Source organism: Zootoca vivipara, chromosome 15 (genome assembly GCF_963506605.1).
Source record: "Zootoca vivipara chromosome 15, rZooViv1.1, whole genome shotgun sequence".
In the NCBI taxonomy this organism is placed as follows: Eukaryota; Metazoa; Chordata; class Lepidosauria; order Squamata; family Lacertidae; genus Zootoca; species Zootoca vivipara.
Genome location: NC_083290.1, coordinates 941,695 through 968,825, shown reverse-complemented (window position 1 = coordinate 968,825; position 27,131 = coordinate 941,695). Strand labels below are relative to the sequence as shown.

Here is a 27,131-nt window from a genome sequence, read left to right as displayed (position 1 = left end):
AGGGCGGGGGAAGCGAGGGGGCGGGGCCAAGCTCGGACCCCTCCCACGCACCCTTCGCCCATTGGCCCCTCCTCCTCCGGTGACGTCGCTCGGCGGTTTCATTCAAAAAAAGCGAGGGCGCTCGGTTTCCACCGCCGCGGTGCCTGCTGCGCCCTTCGCCCGGGATGGAGCCGGTGAGTCCCGGATTTTCTTGGGGGGTTGCGCCCCCCCCCGCCCTCCAGACCCCCAACTTCCTTGGGCGGGGAGGAGAGGAGCTTCGTGGGGGGGGGGGGCGAGTGGGGATTTGAACCCAGGTCTCGTCCAGGACTCTAACCACTAGGCCGCACTCTTCTCCCCTGGTCCCTCCCCCGCCTCCAAGAAGCACTTCCATGACTCTTGCAACAGGACTTCCACCCTCCCCAGAAAGCTCCACCTTATTGCCATGCACCCTCCTCCCTCAAAAAAGCGCAACGATTTTGACCTGTTCCCCCTAAAAAGGGGGTAGATTATCCCTGCCAGTTTTTAGCTCTGTGTCTCTAGGGCAGGGGCTCCCAACAAAATTTTCTCGAGGACCCCTCATCAAGCCGCTATTGTGACAAGGACCCCCATTAATTCCTAATTCTAAAATTAAAAAGTGAGAGCCAAATTAAGAGGCTTTTTATATTTTATATTTATACGTTTTTTACAGTTACAACAGAGTACTCCATCCAGTATACAGTTAGTTTTAATTTTCAGTTCTTAATGAGATGAGTTAAATCTGTCCTTTGAGTCCATTATTTCTGAAATATTAGGTTCCAAACTTGAAACTTTCACTCTGAAATCCGACCGCATGTCGAGCCTATTCCTATACTGTATTTGTTTTTCATGAAACACATGGAAGAAAATGCTTGCTCACACCGATATGTGGTTGCAAATGGAAGGATCTTTTTCATTGCCTTATCTCCAAGTTTCTTGTAGTCCTTGCGGCATACAGCAGAACTACTGCCTCTATCTAATTCTAGTTTTGCGCTAGACTCTGCTCATGCAGGAAGCGGCCAAAACAAAAAAATCTGTTATCATACGAAATATATTTAATATATTTTTTATTCTAATAGGATCTTGAGGACCCCTCTGGCATAGCTCGCGGACCCCTGGGGGTCCCCGGACCACCTGTTGGGAACCACTGCTCTAGGGAGTTGCCCCCCCCCCCCCGGCCTAGAAGAAGCAGGAAGAAGCCCCAAACAAAAGGATTCTCTGACTTAGAGGTTTCCCCTTTTCCCCATCCTGCACCCATCACACGCACATCAGACACGTGTCACAAACAGGGAGGGGGTTTCTGGGCGGAAACCTCCCTTGTTTACAAGTTGTGTTCCTGGTGTTCTAAGAAAAAACTGCTCCTTTATCCCTTATAGCTATCCAAGAGCCTGTATAGAGAGAGTCCTTATGTAGGTTTTCTGTCGGTAGGAGAAAATAACAGAGGCCAAGCAGAGAATTATCAAGCAGCAAAGTGGCTAGTAGACCAAACTTTTAGAAGACATCTGAAGGGAGGCTTCTAATGTTTAACAGACTATTGTATTTTAATATTTTGTTGGAAGCCGCCAAGAGAGGCTGGGGAAAGCTAGCCAGATGGGTGGGGTATAAATAATATATTATTATTATTATTATTAAACACCTCCATCGCTCTGCCCGGACACTGAGGTCCAGTACCGAGGGCCTTCTGGCGGTTCCCTCGCTGCGAGAAGCCAAGTTACAGGGAACCAGGCAGAGGGCCTTCTCGGTAGTGGCACCCGCCCTGTGGAACGCCCTCCCATCAGATGTCAAAAGAGAAAAATAACTACCAGACTTTTAGAGGACATCTGAAGGCAGCCCTGTTCAGGGAGGCTTTTAATGTTTAACAGACTATTATATTTTAAACATGAGTTTGACCAAACTGCGGGAGGCAGTGCATGACAGGAGTGCCTGGCGTGCTATGGTCCATGGGGTCACGAAGAGTCGGACACGATTAAACGACTAAACAACAACAATATTTTAATATTTCTGTTGGGGAAACCCAGCCAGATGGGCGGAGTATAATTATTATTAGTAGTAGTAATAACATGATGCAATGCCCACAAAGCTACGGTAGAATGGATGGAGGGCACCTCGGAAGAAGTGGTAGAGTTGGAAAGGGCTCCCAAAGGTCATCCAGTCCAACCCTCTGCAGTGCAGGAAAGTGTAGGGGCACGTCATAGGCATGTAGACCTTACTCTTGGCTTCCTCTCAATCAGCCTTCCCAGAAGCTCCCTCACAGCACAGCCATAATAATAAGTTGTAACAAATGGTCTGTCCTGCCTTTCTGTCTTTTACAAGCCCCCTCTGCCGAGGCAGCTAAGCAAGAGGGCCAGTGTGGGGTAGGGGCTGGAGCATTGGGGCGTGGCCTTGGGCCAGTTGCTGCCTCTCAGCCTAACCTACCTCACAGGGTTGTTGTGGGGATTACATGGGGGGGGGGGAGAGAGCTAGGGACGCCACCTTGAGCTCCTTGGAGGAAAAGGCGGAATGCAAATGTAATGAATAAACGGAATTAGGCTTGCCATGTTTCAAAAAGTAAAAACCAGGATACCGCAAAAGTTGCTGAGCTTTTTTAAGGAAGACCCCAACATTCTTGAGCTTTTTTAAAGGAACACCCCCCCAGGTGTCAATTCCACCTTTGAAATCCCAGTAGTGTCCGGGAAAATGGCAGCCTTAAAGAAATGTTGTTGTTTTGTTGTTGAGTCGTTTAGTCGTGTCCGACTCTTCGTGACTCCATGGACCAGAGCACGCCAGGCACTCCTGTCTTCCACTGCCTCCCGCAGTTTGGTCAAACTCTCGTTCGTATTGAAAACAAGTGAAAACAAGGCTGCTCTCTGAGCACTGTTTTCTCAGTAGTGAAGCACAGGATCATAAAAATCAGTCCAGGAAGTTTAGCATTTCATCACCTCCTTCTGGAATGCCATTGTGGTGGTGCCACAACCGAAAAGGACCTGTTTTATTTATTTTTATTGCATTTCCACCCCCCCACCCCAAACTATTTCAGCTTCACCCAACCCTGTGCGGTAGGCAACCCTCTGCTGTGAACATCCTGGCTGAGTCAGGATTTGAACCCAGCTCTCACTTTTCTGCAACATCCTATGAAGCCTGTGTTGTTGTTGTTTTGCTTCTGCAGCCCAGCCAGGAACGGCTGGCTGGCGACTCGCTCCGAGACAGCCACCCACAGGAGATGGCCGAGCCAAACCTGACTTTGGAAGCCCCCGACAGAGAAAGTCTCCCCTCCCCTGCCTTGCAAGATGGGAAGAGCACCGGCGTCCCCCCAGGCTCTGCAGCGGCCGGGAGCTTCCCTCCGAGCCCAAATGCATCCTCGGAGGACGAGGCTTCCGACCCGGGACAGGAGAAGGATAATGGCATCGTTTCAGACTTTGTGTCGCCTGCTGCTTCCCAGATCTTCCCTCTGAACCTCCCGGAGACGGGACTCAACTCATCCCCGGTGAATGTGGCCTCCGTCCTCTGGCAGCGGAAGAAGGCGGCCGTCTCTCTGGTCTCGGCAGCAACAGGAATGTCGCCTCTGAGCCTCCTGGAGACGGGCGTGAACACCTCCCTGGAGGAGAGGACTTTGACGCAGGACAACACAGCAGAAACAGACTCTCTGCTGTGGCGGTAAGTAGAGCTCCTAAGACCCCCCCAGGTCTTCTCTGGGGATTGCCCCATCCAGCCGCTGCGTCCGGGTCTCGAAGGTCTGGCTTGGGGGGGGGGCAGAAAGAGGACCCCTCTGCGCCTCCACTTTGCAAAGAGAGAGGCTTAGCACCCTTGGAGGGGATGGAAGAGGTCCACAGCCGTCAGTTCTGCCTCTGGGGGCAGTGATAGGGACACACCTATTTTTTCCTGAAATGCAGGACAGGGTAAAGACAGAAGGCTTTTAAAAATAATAATAATAATAATAATAATAATTTATTATTTATACCCCGCCCATCTGGCCGGGTCTCCCCAGCCACTCTGGGCGGCTTCCAACAGAAAAATAAAACACAATAATCTATTAAACATTAAAAGCCTCCCTGAACAGGGCTGCCTTCAGATGTCTTCTAAAAGTCTGGTAGTTGTTTTCCTCTTTGACATCTGTTGGGAGGGCATTCTACAAGGCAGGCGCCACCACCGAGAAGGCCCTGTGCCTAGTTCCCTGCAACTTGGCTTCTCGCAACAAGGGAACCGCCAGAAGGCCCTCGGTGCTGGACCTCAGTGTCCGGGCAGAATGATGGAGGTGGAGACGCTCCTTCAGGTATACTGGACCGAGGCCATTTAGGGGTTTTTTTTTTAAATAATTTTTATTAATTTTACACACAAAACTAAACAAACTACACAAACATACAATATAACATACAATATAACACAGTCCCTTCGTCTTCCCTCCACCCACTGGTTCACCTCTGCCACCAGTGAAACCCGTGTGCTTTGAGAATCAAAGGGGTCCATTGTAAGTTGGGTTTGGCCTCCCCCCTCTTCCCCCCCCTGCCACTGAGAGGACAGTGGTTTAAAGGTCAGCACCAACACTTTGAATTGTGCTCGGAAACGTACATTTTACATAAAAATGTATGTAAATTATTTATTTTTTCTTTATTTCACTGCTTGAATATAAACAACAACGACCTTCAAAGCAGTTTACGAAAAGATGAAACAATAAAATGATTGGGGGAAATGAGCAAAACTAAAAAATCCGAAAACAGGTTAAAGCTCACCTTGACATTTCTCAGCGTTCGGCCAGGCTTGTCTGAACACAAATGCTTTAGCAGGCATTGAACAGTATGGTGAAGTCGCCTGCTTAACAGCAGTCAGCAAAGGGGTTTTGCTGCACTAAAGGATCAGGTCCGTACGAATGCGGGACGGGGATTGTGTGGCATATCTTGGAAACTACCTTCAGTGCCAGGCTGCGTTAATCCGCCGAGCTCAGCATGGCCTCCTCTGACTGGCAGCAGCTCTCCAGGATCTCTAAGCGGAAGGAGCAAACCCGGGGCCCTTCTGCATGCCAAGCAGGTGTTCAGCCACCTGGCTGCACCTCTTCCCCAGCAGCACACATGAGGCTGCTGCGGTGGTTTTTATTCTCCCCCCCCCGACTTGGACTGTTCACCCTGCTAGCCCTGGCACTGTCGGGATTTGAACCCAGGACCTTCTGCGTGCAAAGCAGGGGCTCCAAATCCTAGAGTTGGAAGGGCCCTTGAGGGTCCTCTAGTCCGGCCCCCTGCAATGCAGCAAACCACAGGGGGCCTCTTTGCTATTTCCTCCTAGCTGCTCTCGGGACCAGCTGAGCAGCCTGTCTCGGGCAGAGCTAGAGGAACACCTGGCCAGCACCCAGATCATCGTGGAAGCCCTTTCCCAGAAGATCCGGGACGCCCTGGATTCCCAGAGGTGGCCCGCCTGCGTGGGACCGGCGGATCAGAGGGACGCAGTCACCCAGACCCCCATCTCTGAGCCCAGTGAGGTAATCGGGGAACAGGGTCCAAAATTAGCAGGGCGCCAGGCGCATTTGGGGCCAAAAGATAGATTCTCCATTTGCGAGCGCCTCAAAAAGTCTGGGGGCCATTTTTTTTGCGCCTGGCTGACACTCCAGGATTCCTGAAATGTAGGTGCTTTGAAACCTCGAAGTTAAGGAATTTAACATGAAAGAGTAGATAAAAAATTAAATAATTGTCCAGCAGCACCTTAGAGACCAACTAAGTTTGCCCTTGGTATAAGCTTTCGTGTGCATGCACAATTTTTTTTCGTGCATGCACACGAAAGCTTATACCAAGAACAAACTTAGTTGGTCTCTAAGGTGCTACTGGACATTTTTTTAATTTTTTAATACATTTTGACTGCGTCAGACCAACAGGGCTCCCTACCTGAATCAAGAAAGAGTAAAGTATGGTACCAATATTTTTATTGCCAACACCAAATTAAACATGTATTAACAAGTTTTGCTAGAAATGTGATATTAACAATGTGTCACTTACGTGAATTGCATATTCATTCGTGCTTATCAAAATGATCAATTAAAAAGTGTTGCCAATTCCCCCCCCCCCCAAAAAATAACGGCGACTAGACATTCTGTTTCGGCTCCCACAACCCAGCTTCCAGAAGCCATTTCCCCCCTAGCTTTTCTGTCCCAGTTTCTAACACTGGCAGGGAAGGAGGAGGCCTCACCCAGCCACGGATCTCCGCACAAGCTTTGCGAGATCTCGCCGGCACCCGGCAAGGGAGGCCACGCAACTGAAGTCAGAGCGGCTTCTGCTTGGTCAGTGCAGGGCGGCATTTATAGCCCACCTTTTAGGAGCGCAAGGGGGAGGTACGTGGCTGCCCACCCCCCATGTAATCACCACAACAACCCTGCAAGGTAGGTTAGGTTGAGAGGCAACGACTAGTTTGAGTATTATTATTATTATTATTATTATTATTATTATTATTATTATTATCTGATGATTTATTGTAAGGTTACCAGATATTTTTTCCAATGAATCTGGGGACACTTTTCAACTTCAATGGATTTTGTCAGGGGACCGATTTGTAAATCCAGGGACTGCCCCCGGGAAATGGGGACGTCTGGTAACCTTAATTTATTGGCTCATCTATACAGTGGTCCCTCGACTTACGAATTTAATCCGTTCCGAAGGCACCCTCGTAAGTCGAAAAATTCGTAAGTCGAAAAGCGCCATTGGAAACGCGATTTCCCATAGGAATGCATTGGAAACGAAAAAATTAATAAGTTGAAAAATCCCTGTCTAAAACCGCCGCGTTTTTTTTCCGGCTGTCGAGACATTCGTAAGCGCGCGGCCATTACCCCCATTCGTAAGTCGAAAAATTTGGTTGTCGAGTCGTTTGTAAGTCGAGGTACCACTGTAGTCTGTATAAGATACTGTTTTTTAATGTTTTATAATGTTTTTATATATGCTGTGAGTCGCCCAGAGTGGCTGGGGAACATAGCTGCCAAGTTTTCCCTTTTCTCGCGAGGAAGCCTATTCAGCATAATGGAATTTCCCTTTAAAAAAGGGATAACTTGGCAGCTATGCTGGGGAAACCCAGCCAGATGGGCGGGATATTGATAGTAAACTATTCTTATTAATATAGCTTCGTGGCCGAGTGGGAGGATTTGAATCCTGGTCTCTCCCAGCTCCTAGTCCGGCACTCTAACCACTGCACCACGCTGCCTTTTATGCTGCTTCAAGCGTCACACAAAGATGGTCCTCCGGTCGTTCCTGAGGGAGGGCTGGAGCCAGCTGGCCGGCCTGGTCACCCTCGCCACACTGGGTTGCTCACGTGGCCAAACCCATGTTCCCCCCCTCTCTCTGCAGCGGAATCCTGCAGCGTGCCAGCGGGCATTAAGCCTTGCCTGGCTGCACATGGAGAGCAGGCGCTGACCCCGGCTTTGTCTCTTTGCCGGGAATGTGTGTGTGTGTGTGTTTTGTGTGTAGTGCCTGTGTTTGGGGGATCTGGCGAGCGAGTGAAAGGGACCTCTATGTCGGGAGAGTGGTCTTTGAGGTCCGAAGAGCTGCGCTCTCCTATAAAACTCCTCTGTCCTAAAATAAGTACAGTGGAACCTTGGTTTTCGAGTGTCTCGGGAGCCGAACATTTCGGTTTTTGAATGCCAAAAGCCCGGAAGTAAATGGTTCCGTTTTCGAACGCGCCTCGGAAGTCGAACAGCTTCTCCATTTTCTCTGTGGGTTTTGCAGACTGTCCATTGAGCCTCGGTTGTCGAAGGTTTCGGAAGTCTGTGTTCGACTACCGAGGTTCCACTGTACATACCGTGTTTCTCATAAAATAAGAAGCACCTACAAAATAAGACATGGCAGGCTTTTCACGAGTTGATTAAATAAAAGACATACCCCAAAAATAAGACGTAGTGGGGGGGGGCAGGTCTGGCAAGGAAAGGAAGGTGTTAAAGCGCCTTCGGAAGAGCCGGCAAGAGGCAACAGCGCGCTTGCTGGCAACCTTCTTTTCATGCCACTCGCAGTGGCCGTCTCCGCTGCGCTTTGGCGCTGGGCGCGTGCCCACAGCCACCTCCGCAGCCGCTGGGATCACTGTCGCTACAGCCGTGCTCCTGGGCGCTCTCAGCGCTTTCCCTGCGGCCGCCTCACTGTGTTTTGCGGAGACGGGGGCTTCCCGACGATCAGCTGAGAGGCGGGCTGATCGGGTGCCTCTTCGCCGCCGCCACAGCGCTCAGAGCGCTCGCCCCCAGGCGCCCACAAAGATCATGGGCTTCACCTGCAGCCGCAGCTGCCTCTCACCAGGCTCTTTGCGCTGCGCTGCGCTCCCCGAAGCGGCTCCCGTGCAGCCGCCTCTTGCCGGGCCCTCCGCGGCTGCTTCCTGCTCCGCCAACGTGGCCGTGCTCCTTGGATCATAGCGTTTCTTCTGCTCCCCAGCAGCACGCAAATGGGAGGGCAGCCTAAAAACTATTTTCTGCTCCCCGGGTCCCACTGCGTCGGGGCTCGGCGCAGTGCGCTGTTGCCGGCTCCCGCTCAAAAAAATAAGACATCCCCCCCCCAAAATAAGCCACCGTTGGGTTTTTTGGGGAAAAATAAATATAAGACGGTGTCTTATTTTATGAGAAACACGGTAGAATAGTAGGGTTGGAAGGGACACCCAGAGACATCTATTCTGAGCCCCTGCAGTGCAGGAATTGCAGCCGAAGAATCTCTGACAATTGGCCATCTACTCCCTTGCTTAAAAAACTAAACATCGGGAAGAACTTTCTCCCAGTAAGAGCTGTTCAACAGTGGAATGGTCTCCCTCGATAGGTGGTGGACTCTCCTTCCTTGGAGGTTTATAAGAAGAGGTTGGGTGGCCATCTGTCATGAATGCTTTAGCTGAGATTCCTGCGTGGCAGCAGGGGGTTGGACTGGATGACCTTTGGGGGCTCCCTTCCAGCTGTATGATTCTATGTCTCTTGGAAGCAGTTTGTGTGGTGCGGCTGCTCCTGCTTCTATTAGTAATAACTGTTGCATTTCCCAGGAGGTGCAGCTGTACCGCGAGATGTACGGGGCCCTCTGGAAGCGACACGACCCCCTTCAAAAGACTCTGAAGAACCAGCGTGCCCTGGTTGAGACGCTGGCCACAGCCACAGACGAGATGGTGGGTTGGTTGGTTGCTGGGCATGCAAATAGGGGTGAGGGGAGACAGAGAGCGGTGGGGTCTGAAGGGTTACAGGTGCCCCTGGCCCCAGCTTCGATGCTGGTTTCCCACCCTGAACTGCTGGGAATTAATTTTTGAGCGGTGATGCCGATGGCAACGAAGTCTTCTTCCTCGCAGTCCAAACCTGTCGTGCGTCTCTTCCGCTCGAAGGGTTTGACTGCTGGTTTATTCAGTTTGTTGCATTTAAATCCCACCTTTTCCTCAAAGGGGGGGGGCAGGTTCTCCTGGCCCTGCTCATTTAATCCCCACAACGACCCAGAGAGGTAGGTGAGGACGGGGGGAGGCAAGGAGGACGGGCCCAAGGACACCCAGGGAGAGCTGCCTGGCCGAGTGCGGGGGATTCGAACCCTGCTCTCTCCCGGGTTCCGGTCCCGTGCTCTAACCACTGCACCACACTGTTCCTCGTAAGACGAGATAGCTTATGTGTGTGTTGATCCGACTCCCCTTCTGCCTGCAGAGAGGATGCCTTTGGGATTCCACATTTCTCCGAGAGACGGCGGACGCCTCCTTCCAACGCCTTCAGGAGGACCGTCGCTCCCTTAGCCAGCAGGTGAGGCCCAAGCGATGGGCTGGGGAGGGAGGAGGGGGCACAGATTCTGTTTCTCCCTCCCACCCCCTGGCAGGAGGGTCCCTGACTTTCTCTCTCTCTCTCTCTCTCTCAGCAAAAGCAGATGGCCGACCTGATCTCTCGCCTCCGAGAGAGGTGGAGCCGGATTGAGGGCGAAAGGAAGAAGGCCCTGAGAGCCAAGGAGGCGGTGCGTAGAATCGCAGAACCGTAGAGTTGGAAGGGGGACCCCCAGGGGTCATCTATTCTGACCCCCTACAATCCAGGAGTCTCAGCTGGGCGATCCCTGACAGGGGGCCTGTCCAACCTCCGTTTGTTTATTCAATTGGACAAGAACCCGTAGACACCAAAAACCAGGGGGCAAAGTAATACAGAGTTGTAGGTTAAAAGAATAACAGCAATATTTGTATAAGGGAAAATCCAAACCGTTAAAAACTGCTCCAAGTTACCCCAATGTCAGGTTCTTTCTTGGCGGAAATACTTGGGTGGGTCTGGTGATCCTAGAATGACAGAGGTGGCCCTCCAACCTCTGCTTAAAAGCCCCCCAGGTAAGGAGAGTCCCTTCCCCTGTCAAACATCTCTTAGGGACTGAAACAGGAACATAGGCTTGCAGAGTAATAGACCAGGCATTGGCAAACTCAGCCCTCCAAATGTTTTGGGACTACAATTCCCATCATCCTTGACCACTGGTCCTGTTACCTAGGGATGATGGGAGTTGTAGTCCCAAAACATCTGGAGGGCCGACTTTGCCTATGCCTGAAATAGATGCAAAGTACCTCGTTTTTTTAAAAGAGGTGTTACTCTTTTCTACAAAGCCAGTTTAGCTCAGGGTAGGTGAAAAGAAAGAGGCAAGCTTTCCGATATCACAGGTCTCTTGAGCACAGAGGAAGATGCAGGTGGGCGGATGGTCCTGCCAGCTTTTCCATTCTGTTTGTGGGGGAAACATGGGGGGCACCATAATTTCCCGATTATGGTTCAGACCATCAGTCCATCGAGCTCAGTATCGCCAGCACTGGCAGGCAGCAGCTCTCTGGGCTCTCACGCCGGCTGGCTGGGTCTCTCCCAGCCCTACCTGGAATCGCCGCTGAGGATTGATCCTGGGGTTTTCTGCATGCAGAGGGGGAAGTCTTGGGTGTGCAAATCCTCTGTGTGATTCCTCTTCCCCCTCCGCTCGCTCCTTGCAGGCAGACCACGTTCTGGAGTTGTTCCGGAATCACGCCAGCCACCGCATCGGGCAGCTGGAGCAGGCCTGCGGGTCCCGGCATCATCTCTGCACCCTGCTGGCGGAGGCCAACGCACTCCAGGTGAGCGGGGAAGGAGACACTGGCAGCCTGGCCCCAATGCCTGGCGTCCAGGGTCTCAGATCTTTCCATTCATAGAATCATAGAGAATCATAGAATCCTAGAGTTGGAAGAGACCACAAGGGCCATCCAGTCCAACCCCCTGCCAAGCAGGAAACACCATCAAAGCATTCCTGACAGATGGCTGTCAAGCCTCTGCTTAAAGACCTCCAAAGAAGGAGACTCCACCACACTCCTTGGCAGCAAATTCCACTGCCGAACAGCTCTTACTGTCAGGAAGTTCTTCCCAATGTTGAGGTGGAATCTTCTTTCTTGTAGTTTGAATCCATTGCTCCGTGTCCGCTTCTCTGGAGCAGCAGGAAACAATCTTTCTCCCTCCTCCATATGACATCCTTTCATATATTTGAACATGGCTATCATATCACCCCTTAACCTTCTCTTCTCCAGGCTAAACATACCCAGCTCCCTAAGCCGTTCCTCATAAGGCATCGTTTCCAGGCCTTTGACCATTTTGGTTGCCCTCCTCTGGACACGTTCCAGTCAGTATCCTTCTTGAACTGTGGTGCCCTACAGAATGTACAATCTGTACAATGTACAATGTACAGAATGTACAGAATTGCAATCACCTGCAAGCTGACTTTTATTTTTAAAAAATAATCCTGCTTTTGACAGTCCCTGGTTTTGACAGGGACGGACGTAGAGAACACAGTTCAAAAAGAGCATCCATCCCCGCCTCCTGTGGCAAGGAGTTCCGTAGTTTAACCCTGCGCTGTGTGATGGTCTTTTTATTTTTATTTTTATTAAATTTTTATTCACTTTTCTTTTTCTTATCATTACATACATCTCGTATCAATAACATTTATATTACCTCCCCTCTCCCCTCCCCTCCTGGGCTTCCCCAAACTTCCACTTCTGGTTTGCTTCCCCCTTGTTACCGGTACATTCTGCTGTTTCCTAAAGGTCCGCTATATTATTTCTTTATCGTTTTCAATGCTCTTTGTTAATAAAGATGTGAGTGTTTATTTAAATCCTGCCATCAAGTCAACAGTCTTCCTTTGTTTCTGCAAGTATATTATAAATGGTTCCCACCCTTTTTCAAAATCACCGTTGTCTTTTTCTCAAAGTCTGTCCGTCAGTTTTGCCAGTTCATCAATTTCTCTTGCCATTGTTCTTTAGCTGGCATTTCTCCAGTCTTCCACTTTAGTGCTATCAGAATTCTCGCCGCCGTAGCAGCATACAGAAATAGCGTCCTCTTCTCTTTCGGCAGATCTTGACCTAAAATGCCTAACAGGAAGGCTTCTGGTTGCTTGACAAATGTTATTTTCAACATTTCCTTCAATTCATTGTATATCATTTCCCAAAACAGTTTTCCTTTTTTACACACCCCACCACATATGATGAAAAGTACCTTCTTCAGCCTTACACCTCCAACACTCTTTCTTTTCATTTTGATACACTTTTGCCAATTTGACCGGTGATGTGTACCATCGATACATCATCTTCATGGAATTTTCTCTCAGCAATATACAATCCGTAAATTTCAAATTGACTTTCCACCATTTTATCCAATCTTCAAATTGTATCTTGCGACCTATATCTTCTGCCTATTTAATCGTTACCGATTTTACTTCTTCATCTGTCCGGGATCTCCCAGGGTTACGAGAGAGGGGCGAAAACTTTTCCTTATCCTCTCTCTCTCCATGTAATTGTAGTAAACTTCCGTCGTGTTGTCTTCTACTCTCCTCAAGACGCAAAAGCCCCTAGCGCTGCTGTGACGCTCCTTCCGGCTGCCCTTTCCAGACCCCGTTCCGGCTCTGCCGTGAGCCCCACAAGGAAGCTCCTCTCTTTCACCTGCACACTTTTTTTCCATTTTTCGTTTCTGCAGTCTGATCTCTCCGGAGGCTACGCCAAACACCTGGCGGAGGAGGCCTGCCTCGCGACAGCCCTGCAGGGCAACTGGGCGCAGATGCGGCACGACGTGAGTCCTGCTCCACTCCTGGCCTCCCCGGCTCCCTTTGCCAGCCTTGTCCAACAGGGGGAGGGGGCTAAATCTCTCTCTCTCTCTCTCTTTCTCTCTCTCTCTCTCTCCAGTATGAGGCCATGAGGACCCTGGCGGGCCGATTCCGAGTCACAATGGGGCAGATGGTCCAGAAGGTGAGGGCAGCCCAGCAGGAGGTCGCCCAGCACGAAGAGGCAAGTCTTCTCTTGGGGGTGGAACTGAAACAGGGAGGATGGTGTGTGTCCAAAATGGCTGGATCAGGCCCCCAGCCCCAGATCCAGTCCTGTTTCTCCCTTTGCGCCACTGGCTTTTTGCCCTCTCCTGCCCTTTCCCTGGTTCCTGGTGTTCTGGGGTAGACTGCCTCTGAACTTGGAGGTTCCACCATATCTCCATAATGCCACATTGTGCCGTTTCCCCCCCCCCTATAGCTCCATTCTGGGGGCAAGTGGTGCCAAGCCCCCGGGGCGAGATTTTGGGGCTGTCCTCCCCTCAATTGCAACGACTGTTTGAGATGAGACCAGTCCTTCTGACAATATCTCTATGTTGGTGTTTACGGACGTATTCTGCCTCGCAGGGGTCAGCAAACTTTTTCATGTCCACTGTCCCTCAGACCTTGTGGGGGGCCGGACTATATTTTTTGGGGGGAAATGAACAAATTCCTGTGCCCCACAAATAACCCAGAGATGCATTTTAAATAAAAGGATGCATTCTACTCATGTAAAAACACGCTGATTCCCGGACTGTCTGTGGGCCAGATTTAGAAGTCTATTGGGCCGGATCCGGCCTCTGGGCTTTAGATTGCCTACCCATGGCTTAACCCTCCTTAACCCTTTGCTGCCTGCAGGTGTGCAGGAGGCTGGAGAACTCAACGCAGGAGCTGATCGAAGCCTTGGCACGGGGCAATGAGCTGACTGCAGCCAAGGTTCGCCTGCAGACAGGTGAATCGACTGTATCTCTCGCCTGGCATGGATGGGAGGCATGGTGTTTTGAGTCCAGGACTTTTGGAGACGCGTTAACCTTCCTTTGGTTTTGTCCTAAAACAGGGGTCCCATAGCTGCCAAGTTTTCCCTTTTCTCGCGAGGAAGCCTATTCAGCATAAGGGAATTTCCCTTAAAAAAAGGGAGAACTTGGCAGCTATGGGGTCCCCAAACTTACCTGGCATCAGGCCGGAGGGAGGGGGTGGGGGAGCACGCAGCCATGCGTGCCCATGCGCAAACGCTATTTCTGGCACACTCCCAACCTGGAAAGCACCGGAAATAACTTGTGCACATGCGCAGAAGTTTCCTCTGACCCGGAAGTACACCGGAAATGACGCGTGCGCACAAGCTATTTCTGTTGCTTTTCCAGGTCGGAAGTGGACAGCCACGCCGCGCTGGTTCCCAAACGCTGAAAACCCAGAAGTAAGTGTTCTGGTTTTTGGACGTTTTTCAGAAGCCGAATGTCCGATGCGGCTGTTGGCTACTGTTTCCGGGGTGTGTGCACCAATCAGGAGCTGTGCCTTGATTTTCGAACATTTTGGAAGTCAAAACGGACGGATTAAGTTTGATGCTTTTGCTATTTATTTTGCGTTTTTGTTTTTGAGACTTTTTTTGGTTAAACTGTTTTTGTGACTGTGTGGATGATCATTTTTATAATCTTCAATACTGTCTCATTTCTTTTATAGTACAGTACGTTGATTATTGCTTTCATTTTGTGGATCAATAGCCTCATTAGATAGTAAAATTCATGTTCAATGGCTGTTTTAGGGGTTGTTTTTGAAAGTCTGGAATAGATTAATCCGTTTTGCATAACTTTTGATGGGAAAGCGTGCCTTGGTTTTGGAACGGAGTTTCTGAGCCTGGCTTGACCCTGCACTCTTTCCGCAGAGCTGGAGGCTGTGAGGGAGAAGGCGGCTGCAGCCGAGAGCCAGCGGGATCGGCTGCAAGAGGAGAAGGAGATCCTTTCCTGTCAGTTGTCCGAGAAGCAGGACGTGATCCTGCAGCTGCAAGAGGAAGCAGCGCGGTGAGTCTTGATGCTCAGAAGGGAGGCTCCTTCCCAGGGAACTCTGGGAATTGTAGTTCTGGGAGAGGAATAGGGAGACCTCCCTGTGACTGTCAGCGCCCGGAACAGACTACACTTCCCAGAATTCTTTGGGGGAAGCCATGACTGCTTAAAGTGGTATTACAGTATTTGAAATGCATGGTGTGAAAGGGCCCTGCCCCCAATAAACACAACATAATACCAACATTACAATAAAAAAAGAATATCAATTCAATCTTATATCACAAATCTTGATCGACTTCCTCCTTTCCCTCCCAACTACGTTTCTTTATATTACTTCCTTAGTCCTTTCCCAATCTTGATTCCAATCTTTTAAACAATTATCTAAACTTATTAATACTCTTAATAACTTACCAATACTATAAATCTCTTATACTTATCCCAAAATACAGTTCTATTCTAGTTAAATCTTAAATACAATAATAACACTTAACTAAATCTTAATAAGAAGGTTTGATTGTTAAGCTGCTCTGGGAATCGTAGTTCTGGGAGGGGGGGGGGTAAAGGTTCTCCGAACAACTCTCACCACCCTTAGCAAACCTACAGCTCCCAGAATTCTTTTTTTTTGGGGGGGGGGAGCCAGGACTGCTTAAACTGTTATGATACTGCTTCTAATGTTTGTCATCAGTGAGCTGCCCTTGATAAAAGGGCAGGAAAAAATATAATAATAGCAATAATATAGGGATTATTTAATGTTGTAAAGTGCCTTGTTTACTTTGGGTTAAGGGCAGTGTGTAAATTTAATGAATAGAAGTAAATAAAAAGATATATCGAACACAGTGGTAAGTTGGTTCTCAAACTTAATACGTTCCAGAAGTCCATTCCAAAACTAAAGCGTTCCAAAACCGAGGCACGCTTTCCCATAGAAAGTAATGCAAAACAGATTAATCCGTTCCAGACTTTTAAAAACAACCCCCAAAACAGCAATTTAACATGAATTTTACTATCTAACAAGACCATTGATCCGTAAAATGAAAGCAATAATCAATGTACTGTATGATAAAATAAATAAGACAGTGTTGTAGATGATAAAAATTTAAATTACTTTTTTTCCTTCCCTGCACTGATGATAGTCAGTTTGGATGGGGGGGGGGCTTTTATCCATTTCCGCAGTCACACAATCAATCAATCAATCAATCAGTAGCTGAACTGGGTTCGGCACAGTCACAAAAACAAATTAACCGAAAAAGCCTCAAAAACGAAAAAGCAAAATAAATAGCAGAAACATAAGCGCAAAACTTAATCCGTTCCGGAAGTCTGTTTGACTTCTGAAATGTTTGAAAACCAAGGCGCAGCTTCCTGATTGGTGCAGGGGCCCCGAAAACAATAGCCGACAGCCACATTGGATGTTCGGCTTCCGAAAAATGTTTGAAAACCAGAACTTCCAGGTTTTAGGTGTCCCACTGTATGTAGTTCTGGCAGGGCCTTCGCTTTAGCCGAGATCAAGCTTGAAGCTGCTGAAATGTCAGCGGATGTTATAGAGGGGTGCAGATTTGAACCCGGGTCTCCCCACTGCTGGTCCAACACCCTGAACCCCCAGAGCCACATTCACACCAGACACCTGAAGCACTATGGGGCATGTTGTCATCCCCGAATTGTGGGAACTGTAGTTTATTTATTTTTTATAATATATTTATTAGGATTTTAAAGACATTTAGAAAATACAAAACAGAAGAAGAAAATACAAAACACATAAGATACAACAATACAAAAACTACAAAAAAGAAAAATGTGAAAAACAAAAAATTCTAACTTATAACCCTTATTGCCAATCTATTGACTTCCTCATTCCTCCTCCTTCTGCGATTCTTTACATATCCTCTGTAGTAAACTCTAAATCTTATATACTTTCTAATTATTACTTTAATAGTACGTTATTTCTGTATCTTTTACATCTTAACCTTTTATATTCTATCCAAATCTTTCTTCTTGATTAATTTCTCATCAATTTCTAACGATATTTATTTTACACCATTGTCTTATCTACAACCTCTATTTTATCTCCCTCACTTTCACTAATTTCATGGGAACTGTAGTTTAAAGGCGCCGAGCGTCCCCCCTTCCAGAGCTGCAGTTTCCAGAGAGGGACCAATTGTTAAGCCTCTCTGGGAATTGTAGCTCCAGGAGGTGGGCGGGTGGGGGGGTCTCCTAACGGCGCTCAGCACCCTTAACAAACTACAGTTCCCAGGCTCCTCCTAACCCCGTTCCGTCTGACGCAGGCTGTCCTCGGAGAAGGCCAGGGCGGAGCAGGAGCGCGACGAAGCCCAGCGGGAAGCTCGCGAGACGGCCGAGTGCCGGGAGGTACGGAGAGGGGCGGCTCCTGGACCGGGTCTGGGGCACACTGCCACACTGATTTTTTTTATTGACAAGATCTTATTATTATTACAGTGGTGCCTCGCTAGACGAAATTAATTCGTTCCACGGGTCTTTTCTTATAGCGAAAAAATTCGTCTAGCGAATCCCATAGGAATGCATTGAATTTTTTTTTTAATTTTCTTTTGCCCATAGGAACGCATTAATTGAATTTCAATGCATTCCTATGGGAAACCACGATTCGCTAGACGATTTTTTCGTAAAACGCATTCGTCTAGCAAGGCAAGCTCCGCTCGAAAAATCCTTTCGTTAAGCGGAAATTTCGTTAAGCAGGGCATTCGTTAAGCGAGGCACCACTGTATTTTATTTATACCCCACCCATCTGGCTGGGTTTCGCCAGCCACTCTGACGTTGGAAATCAAAAAGAAACAACAGCTAGCTGTGCTTGAGTTATAACCCCAAACACAACTACTTTGTGATACGATTGTGGGGCATCCACAAAGTGGGAAATGCAGTTTCCTGTATTCCTCTTGAAATCGCATCTTTCTTCAGAACATTTTATTTATTTTGTGAAATCTATACACCTCTTGATTTTTTTGGGGGGGGGGAGAAACCCCTCAAAGCAGTTTACAAAATTGAGCAAAATCGAGAGAGATTGACAGCCCTACTTTAAAAACATACAGGAGGTAAAATGCTAAAACGGATTGAAAATAGCTCCGCCTTCTAGGTACCTGGGTAGACTTGTCTAAACAGGGGTGTTTTTTGCAGTATAAAGTGGCTCAGAGCAGTACAACTATTCTATCTTGGAAACGATTAGAAATAACACCATATTGTTGGTGTACAATAATACGAATCAGTCTGAAATGCAAATAAGCCAAGCTAACCAAACTGCTTAAATGTGGAAAGTTTATAGATCTGGAAAACCAAATTGCCCGCCGCCATCTCTCAGAGACAGAGGAGGAACTGAAGGCCACCCTCGTTACTCTGTTGGAGCGCAGCGCCCAGCTGGAGGACCTCAAGGGTGCCCACAGTGCCCTTCAGTAAGTGCCTGTTCCTCTCTGAGACCCCTGAAGCTTTCTCTCTCCCCCCCCCAAAAAAGAGTCTCTGAGTTGGGGTGGGGGTCTCCCTCCTTTTGGTGGCGCAGGGAACAACATCGTCCTGACTCTCTCTCTCCTGTCCCCCACCCCCACCCCAAAAGGCAGGAGCGAGAGGCTGTGGGTGAGGAGCTGGCGAGCGTGAAGGCGGAAATGGAGAGGACCCGATCCAGCATGGAGGCCTGCGCCTGCTCCTTGCAGGAGATGGGCGACGCTCAGACGCAGCTCCTGGAAATTGTCAGTTTCCTCGAACGGGCGCTGCAGGGAGAGGTGAGGCGACTCTCTCTCTCTCTCTCTCTCTCTCTCTCTCTCTCTCTCTCTCTCTCTCTCTCTCTCTCTCTCTCTCTCTCCTCTGCTGGGAAAGGGTCATGGAATCGCAGAATGGTAGAGTTGGCAAGGGGCCCCCAAGGGTCATCCATCCCAACCCCTTGCAATGCAGCTGAAGAACGCCTTCGGAGTCGCATCCTGGCAACACTCCCAAAGCTCTGCTCTTTTGCAGGTGGTCGACACGGCCCCCAGGCGGCGGCCCTGCACCCCCAGGCGACTCACCCCCCACCGCTTTGGGACCTCCTTCGTGGACAGCATCTTGCAGGCAGTGGCGGAGAGAGGTGGGGGTTTCCGTTCACCCATCTCGGGGGGGGGGTTTCCCCGAACACAAACCCGGAGTGGAAAGCCCCCCCCTTCCCCCTTGTCATGTTGCCAGCCCTCATGGGGGAAAGCGGTCCAGCAGCTCCCCCCCCCCCCCCGGTCACTCAATTGCAGCCTCCCTCTTAATTCTGACTCACCCCCCGCCAAATGTTGTGCCTCCTGTCCTTTTTCAGACGTGGAAACTCCCGGGATTTGGAGCGAGAGCACCGCTTTCACGAAAGCCGTTCGCGAAGGTCCGCCCAAGCCGGCAGGTAACTCGGACTTAGGACCTGGGAGGGGACCGGGGTTCAGATCCCCCCGCTCAGCCTCGCCTACCTTGCAGGGTTGTTGTTTGGGATTAGACGAGGAGCGGGAAGAAAGCCACGTCCGCCCCCTTGAGCTCCTGGGAGGGGAAAGGTGCGATAGGAACGCAAGAAATGAATGAAACGAAGCGGGTGGGTCTGTCCCGTCCGCAGAGCTCCAGGACCAGCTCTCCACCAGCGTCCAAGACTTGCTGGCGGTTTCCGAACAGCTCCGCCTCCTGACTTCGCAGCACACGAGGGCCACCCAAGAGGAGGGGGAAACCCTGCAAGCGGAAATGTAAGTGGGTCTGGGGGGCTGGCAAAACCCAGAGGCGAAGATGCTTTAGCTGGGGTTCCTGCATTGAAGGAGGTTGGGCTAGAGGACCCTTGGGGGTCCCTTCCAACTCAACGATTCTTTGAATATTTTCAAGCTGCAATCAGGATTCCCGCTTGAAGCATTGGGGAGGGAAGACCTCAGGCTCTGTGGGCTGAATGTGCCCCCCCCCCCGACCTCTCCGCCTGGCCCCCGGGATTCTCCTCGGACCACGCCCCTTGCTTTGCCCTCTCTCTGTGTGCTTTTGAAATGTGCCCTTAGCTGCTTCCTTGCCTGAAGGAAGGAGAGAAAGAGAGGGGGGCCTGCATGGATCGTGGCCCCCGGGAGAGAAGGCAGCTGGAAACAAGTTCCTGCCCCTCAGCTGTACCCGGTTCCATTTATTTAAACTGGATGTGCTGTTTCTTTTAAGAATAAATTGAAATAAATTGATTTGTTAATGAAAAAGGTAAAAGAAATTTTAAAAAAGTTCAGACCATTAAGCATCACAGCCTGGGAGGAGAAAAGACACAGTGCAGCTTCAACAGGATAATAATATATTCATAGAATCATAGAGTTGGAAGAGACCACAAGGGCCATCCAGTCCAACCCCCTGCCAAGCAGGAAACACCATCAAAGCATTCTTGGCATATGCCTGTCAAGCCTCTGCTTAAAGACCTCCAAAGAAGGAGACTCCACCACACTCCTTGGTAGCAAATTCCACTGCTGACAGTAAGAGCTGTTTGGCAGTGGAATTTGCTACCAAGGAGTGTGGCGGAGTCTCCTCCTTTGGAGGTCTTTAAGCAGAGGCATATTAATCCATGTAAAGATTCCCTTTACAGGTAATATAAGACTCGCGAAAAATAAGCGCTCCCCACCTGTGCGTTCCATCACTCTTGAGAAGAAACATTTTGCATAGTCTTAAATGGGCCAGGCTTTTGCATATATTGGCAGTGCTGGGTGGCCTTGTGCCGCAATATTTGTACAAGAAATAAAACCATGCATTGTATAGATCAGGGGTCTCCAAACTAAGGCCCAGGGGCCGGATGCGGCCCAATCACCTTCTAAATCCGGCCCGCGGACAGTCCAGGAATCAGCATGTTTTTACATGAGTAGAATGTGTCCTAATAATAATAATAATAATAATAATAATAATTTATTATTTATACCCCGCCCACCTGGCCGGGTTCCCCCAGCCACTCTGGTCGGCTTCCAACAAAATATTAAAATACAGAAATCCATCAAACATTAAAAGCGTCCCTAAACAGGGCTGCCTTGAGATGCCTTCTAAAGGTCTGGTAGTTGTTTTTCTCTTTGACCTCTGGTGGGAGGGCGTTCCACAGGGCAGGCGCCACCACCGAGAAGGCCCTCTGGGTTATTTGTGGGGCCTGCCTGGTGTTTTTACATGAGTAGAATGTGTCCTTTTATTTAAAATGCATCTCTGGGTTATTTGTGGGGCATAGGAATTCGTTCATTATTTTTTTCCCCAAAATATAGTCCGGCCCCCCACAAGGTCTGAGGGACAGAGGACCGGCCCCCTGCTGAAAAAGTTTGCTGACCCCTGATATAGATTAATAAAAGGTCCTTTTAGCTCTTCCATTTAGATGCTGTTAGATGAAGAGATGCATTTTCAAGAAGGGCAATCCTAGAATCGTTGAACTGTGGAGTTGGAAGGCACCCCCGGGGGTCATCTAGTCCAACCCCCTGCAATCCAGATTATTCTCCAAGACTGGGCAACGCAGAGTTGAATTTGGAACCTCTCTCCCTTCTCCCCTCCCTGCAGTTTGCGGCTCCAGGGCCAGGTGGAGAGCCTGGAGAGGGAGCTGGAGGCCGAGGTCAGTTCCCGCGACGCCAGCATGGCCAAGCTGAGCAAGGCTCTCCACGACGAGATGCAGGTGAGGTTGCTGGGAGGAGGGGGGATCTGGGTCAGGATGGAGCCGCAGGGCTCGGAGGATCTGGGGCACGGATCGGCCAGGGATCCGCTTCTAGGGCGGCGCAGCAACCAGGGAGCCAGCCTCCATCTCGATCTTGCTGACCCCGTTGCAGCCTGCATGTCTCTGAAGCTGCTGTGGAATAAAAAAAAAGAGAGGATTGTACAGTTGGAAGGGACCCCCAAGGGTCATCCAGTCCAGCCCCCTGCAACGCAGGAATCAGAGCTGCAGAATCCTTGGCAGATGGCCACCCAAGCTCTCTTGACCAGACAGGAGATTCTACCACCTTCCCAGGGACTGTCAAACAGCTCTTACTGTCAGAAAGTCCTTCCTAAGCTTTAGAAATTGATGGACTACTTAAATAAGGCTGCATTTTAAATTTTAATACTGTATTTTAATCAATTGCTTTTTATGTTTTATTGTAATTTTATTGGTGTGAGCCGCCCTGAGCCCGGTTTTGACTGGGGAGGGCGGGGTATAAATAAAAATCTATCTAAAAAATCTATAGAAAGGAATCTCCTTTCTTCTTGTTTGAATCCTTTGCAAAATAGATTCCAGCATAAGGGACGTAGTCTGAAAATAAGGAACACTTATTTTAATCAGAAACCAAGAAGAGAAGAACTTTAAGAAGGAATGGGGGAAATTTACAATGCACTTAAGAGAACACCGTAAACAACTAAAACTCTGGCAGGATTTTAGTAATGCTTGTAATGTACGAAAAACTAGGGTAAAAATGGATTAATTTTTTTTATTTTTAAAAAATAGAGAAAATTAAGGGAAGCAGTTGAAAAAAAAGAACGATCATGGTAACCATGGAAGGGCGGGAGGGAGTCGAAGGATTCAGGGAAATCCTAAATGATGGTGTCGATGTTCAAGGCGTGAATTTAAATTTGCAATGTAAAACACAATAAAAATATGTGACAAAGAAAAGAAAGGAGATAAGGAACACATGGAGCCCAGAAGGCAGGACGGTTGTCTGAACTCATTCCTTTCCTTGGGCAGCTTCTGCCGCCCTCTTTCCCACCACCGGGGTCCAAGGGACTAGAAACTTGGCCAGGCTCTGGCGAAGCCACTGTGAAGCCTTTCTCCCTCCCTGCCCTCTTATGCGCTCTCTTGTCACACACAGAACAAAAAGGAACTTCAGGAAGTTATCCGGCAGCAGGACAGGGAGCTTCAACAGCTGGCTGACCAGAGTGGGGACATCCGGGTAGGTCCAAGGGGGTGGTGGCTGGGGCCCCCTACCCCCTGGCATTCTCGGAGATCTGGGTGCCTCGGGAAGGAGAAGGTCCTGGAGCTTCCTGGAAGCTCCCTTAATATGTGCGTGGTCCATGTACTACAATACTGCTCTGCGGGGTTTCGGGAAGAGGGCCTCCCCCCCAGGCCACTGGGGAACTGAACCTGGTGCCTTCTGCATGCCAAGCAGGTGCCCTGCCACTTAGCTGCAGCCACTTCTCTAAAACATCAAGATTCTAGTCCTCATTGCCTGAAATGAAGGGCTGGTTTAAGTGGGAACATGGGCATGCTGCCTTCACCGTCCGGCCTCCTGCTCCTTTGGGTGTCCCTTTTATTCACGCAAAGGGGGGGTTGCTGAACCCCAAGTGGCTGCTAAACCTCCGCCCCCCCCAATCTCTCTCTCCCTTCCCCAGATCCTCAAACTGGAGTTGGATCAGGTGAAATCGGACCTCCGCAGCTGTGAGATGGAGAGGTCAGCCCTGTGGGAAGAGCTCAGGGAGCAGAATCCATCCAGCGCGAATTGGGTCCAGGAGAAGACCTCTCTGCAGCGGCAGGTGTGGGGCCGGGCGGCGTCCCGGGGGTCAGGAGCCAGGCAGCGGCGGGGAAGGGTGGGGCCTGCTGACCTGGCGACAAAGATACACAAATGCGTTATTCTTCAGGATGGGGGAATGGCTGTGGAAATGATCAGAGGCCAAGTTGATATGTAGGATTTGGGGGGGGGGAATAATTGTTGACATTGATCAATAGCAATAATTGGAGAACACCTTTTGTGTGAAAGGGGGGAAACAAATTGGTGACGTTTGGGTCTGAAGATTGGGGGACTTCTGCTTAACAGAACGTAGAACAGTTGGATATCATCACAAAGAGAATGTTTTGAATAATTTCTTTTATGTAACTGACAGAGGTCCTTTTGAGTTACTTTTATTCCTGCCTTCCTTTTTCTGTCTCTTTTTTCTTCTCTCTTGGCGTCCTCTGCTCTGGGCTCCTATCTGGGTCCAAGGATGAAGAGCTACCTTTGAGAGAGGACTCTGCGTTTCCTTCTCTCTTCCTTTCTGTTTTTGTTTCGATCAGTTTCTTTTTTCCTTATTGTATCGTGATAAAGCTTTAATAAAAACCTTTCAAAGAAAGATGAACCAGACCCCAAGGGCAGCCCCACAAGGAGAACATGGCAGTAGTCCATCCTCCAGGTTATCCAGGCCTGGACGGCCGCAGTCAGGCCATCCCTGTGTGGCCAGAGATTTATTTGCACTCAATGAATTTTCAGAAGGTTTTATTTGCACTGAGAAAAATAATAATCATTAGGGTCTTTTTGTTGGATGCTTTGAATAGTCAAGTTACTTTAGAGCCGGTCTAATGTAAATACTGTCTGTTTAAGAGAAACAGGTGTCTGTGTTTCTGTTAATTGCTCACAGGCGTGGGCTCTGCTCCTTGTATATAAGGCTCTGCCAGAAAGCCTTCTGTATCTCTTAGTTAGATCTTTCAGTTTGATTCATCTCTAAGTAGATCACACTCTCAGTTGTTCTCAGTTTAAGAGATTCCTAGTTGAATCTTAGTAAGAGAGACTCAGTTTAAGAGATTCCCAGTTGAATCTTAGTATGAGAGTTGCTTAGTTATAAAGCTAGTTTACTGTTAATTCTTGGGTAGTTAAATGGGAGTTATGTGGGAGTTTGTGGGAGGTTTGGAATGGGTTGAAGGTTGGAATGTTGCTAAGAGAGAAAGCATTTATCTTTAGTTCAAAGTCTCTTTAGATTCAGCTCTCTATATTGGACAAACAGGCCAAACCCTACGCCAAAGGATAAATGGACATAAATCTGACATCAGGAACCATAAGACTGAAAAACCAGTAGGAGAACACTTTAATCTCCCAGGACAAGATCTCAAAGCAGCTGTTTTATTACAGAGAAATTTCAGGAACAGACTGGAAAGAGAAGTTGCTGAATTGGAAATCATTACCAAGCTTAAAACCATGGAAGCACCTGGGATGAATAGAGACATCGGATTCTTATCTCATTATGCATAATCAAGCTTTCTTTAGCGCCTCAGCCCTTGCTTTTCCCCCGCAGGACCAATTGCAGTCATCAGCAGTCGTTAACAACCATCTACAGGTTTACCACTCCCATCAGCCCATCACCCATTCCCACCCACCCCCACCACCCTCTGTATATATATATAGGGTCTGACACTTCTGTTTCTAGTGTATCTGAAGAAGTGTGCATGCACACGAAAGCTCATACCAAAATATAAACTTAGTTGGTCTTTAAGGTGCTACTGAAGGAATTTTTTTATTTTTCTTTAGATTCAGTTTGTTTTTCAGTTAAAGAAACCCAACCGTTTGTATTTTCATCTGCATACTTTTACAAGTGTGCAGCTAGTAAGGGGTTTCATATAAGGGAGATAATTCCCTACGCTCTTGGTGGTGTTTTCTTAGCCAGGTCGACTTCTGACTGCGTATACTCTGCGTGAAGCGTACTTTAAAGGGCCGCTGTAAACTGGGATATATGATTTAGATTAAGCAAGTTTCAATACCCAGTTTTCTCCAATATTATTCTTATTATGTATATATTATATTCCAATACTTTTGTGGGGTCTCTTGGAACAGATCCTGCAGAGATAGTAAAGGGTCTTCAACTCTTCCCCCAACCCCACGGTGACCCCAAACCACTACCCTGTGGTTCAAGACGGAGCCTTCTTGTCTCCTTAGGTTTCCAAACTGAGGGAGCTTCTGGTTGACAAGGACAGAGAGAACATGGGCCTCGTGATGAGATACCAAAGTCGGGTGAGGACCTGGGGTGGGGGTTGCGGGAAAGGAGCCTTCCGGGGAGGGCAGGGAAATGGTCGCCCTTGCATGGACCTTTTAGCCCCCTAACTTCTCGTTCTTTTAGCCCCCTAACTCGTTCTTTTTGCTTCTGGCTTCCAGGTGAGGCATCTAGAGGAGCATCTTCTTCGCGCTCAACAGGAGACGAAGGCACTCAAGAGGACGGAGGCAAGGATAAGGGAGGTGAGAGCCAATTAATGGGGGTCTTGGGATGTTAGACCGTATCTGGGAAGCTTGGAAGGCTAGATCGGATCTCGGGGGTCTTGGGAAGCGAGACCTGAACCCCCAGGGGTCTTGGGCACCTTCAATTTCCTTTGCCCACCGCCCTTGGGATTCCCCCCCCCCTTTTTTTAAAAAAGCCAAAGACTCCGTCCTCCATCTTGGCCAAGAAGGATGATGGAACTTGTAGTCCAGCAAAATCTGGACGGCCACAGATATCTCTCCCCCCCACCCAACTTGGTTGCATTAGAGCAGGGGTCAGTAAACTTTCAGCAGGGGGCCGGTCCACCGTCCCCCACACCTTGTGGAGGGCCGAACTATATTTTGAAAAAGTAAATGAACGAATTCCTATGCCCCACAAATAACCCAGAGGTGCATTTTAAATAAAAGGGCACATTCTACTCATGTAAAAACACCCCGATTCCCGGGCCATCTGTGGGCCGGATTGAGAAGGCGATTGGGCCGGATCCGGACCCCCAGGCCTTGGTTTGCCTACCCATGTATTAGAGGGTGCAGATGGGAGATTTTATCTGTCTCTGGCCCTTCCTTCCCCCCCAAAAGTAGCTCTTTAAGATTTTCTTTCCATAAAAGTCGTAACTTCCTGGTCCTCCTCCAGCGCGGGGGGGGGCGGGAACCATTCCGCTGCTCAACTGGCCTTTGCAATATTTAGCCTGCACCGCAGATGTTCTGCCACCACAGCAGAAATTAAATAAAAAGGCGGACGGGAATTGAGGCTTTGAGGTTAAAAAGGGCTCTGCTAGGGTAGTTTGTAGCATGCGGCTGGTCCACCCCTGTGGGAGACAGAATGGTTTCCACAAGCAGCGTCCTTTCTTAGACCTAAGGGGCTAGTCCTCTTGATCCGCGGCTTGGGCTGAGAAAGACCCCCCTCCCCATCTCAAAAGGCGAGGAAGCCGCTGCCAGCCCCCTCCGTCCCCAATGCCTCTTTTTCCTCTTCCAGGTGGCGTCTTCGTTTCCCGCTGAAGCTTCCCACATCTCGGAAGTGCGCTTAATTCTCGACCTCCTCGGATGAAGCCGGCCGAGGGCGTGTTGGACTGGGGGGGGGGGAGAATGGGACAAGAGAAAGGAAGGGCTGTTTGTTGGCCTGATCCGGCCGCGTCTGTGTATTTAAGTAAATGTTGTGTGTGTTTTGCAAGGATCGGTCTGTCTCCAAGTGTGAAGGTCATTTGGGCGGACGGGAGCGTCCTTAAATCTGGGCAACTTTTGCACACACACACACACACCCAAAATGCCACAAGCTG

At 49.2% G+C, this 27,131-nt stretch overlaps 1 protein-coding gene across 1 annotated transcript; it reads left to right on the top strand.

The window, feature by feature from the left end:
• The first annotated feature begins 65 nt into the window (after positions 1-65).
• Positions 66-27,131, top strand: LOC118097218 (sperm-associated antigen 5). The gene is made up of 23 exons (XM_060268386.1): positions 66-173; positions 3,140-3,627; positions 5,248-5,440; positions 8,944-9,063; positions 9,581-9,673; positions 9,786-9,878; positions 10,873-10,992; positions 12,875-12,967; positions 13,081-13,182; positions 13,833-13,926; positions 14,854-14,989; positions 17,248-17,329; positions 18,248-18,381; positions 18,540-18,705; positions 18,935-19,043; positions 19,257-19,334; positions 19,539-19,662; positions 21,458-21,569; positions 22,732-22,812; positions 23,252-23,392; positions 25,540-25,614; positions 25,756-25,836; positions 26,831-27,131. The coding sequence occupies exons 1-23, from the start codon at positions 165-167 to the stop codon at positions 26,900-26,902; spliced, it is 2,796 nt and encodes a 931-aa protein (XP_060124369.1). The 5' UTR covers positions 66-164; the 3' UTR covers positions 26,903-27,131.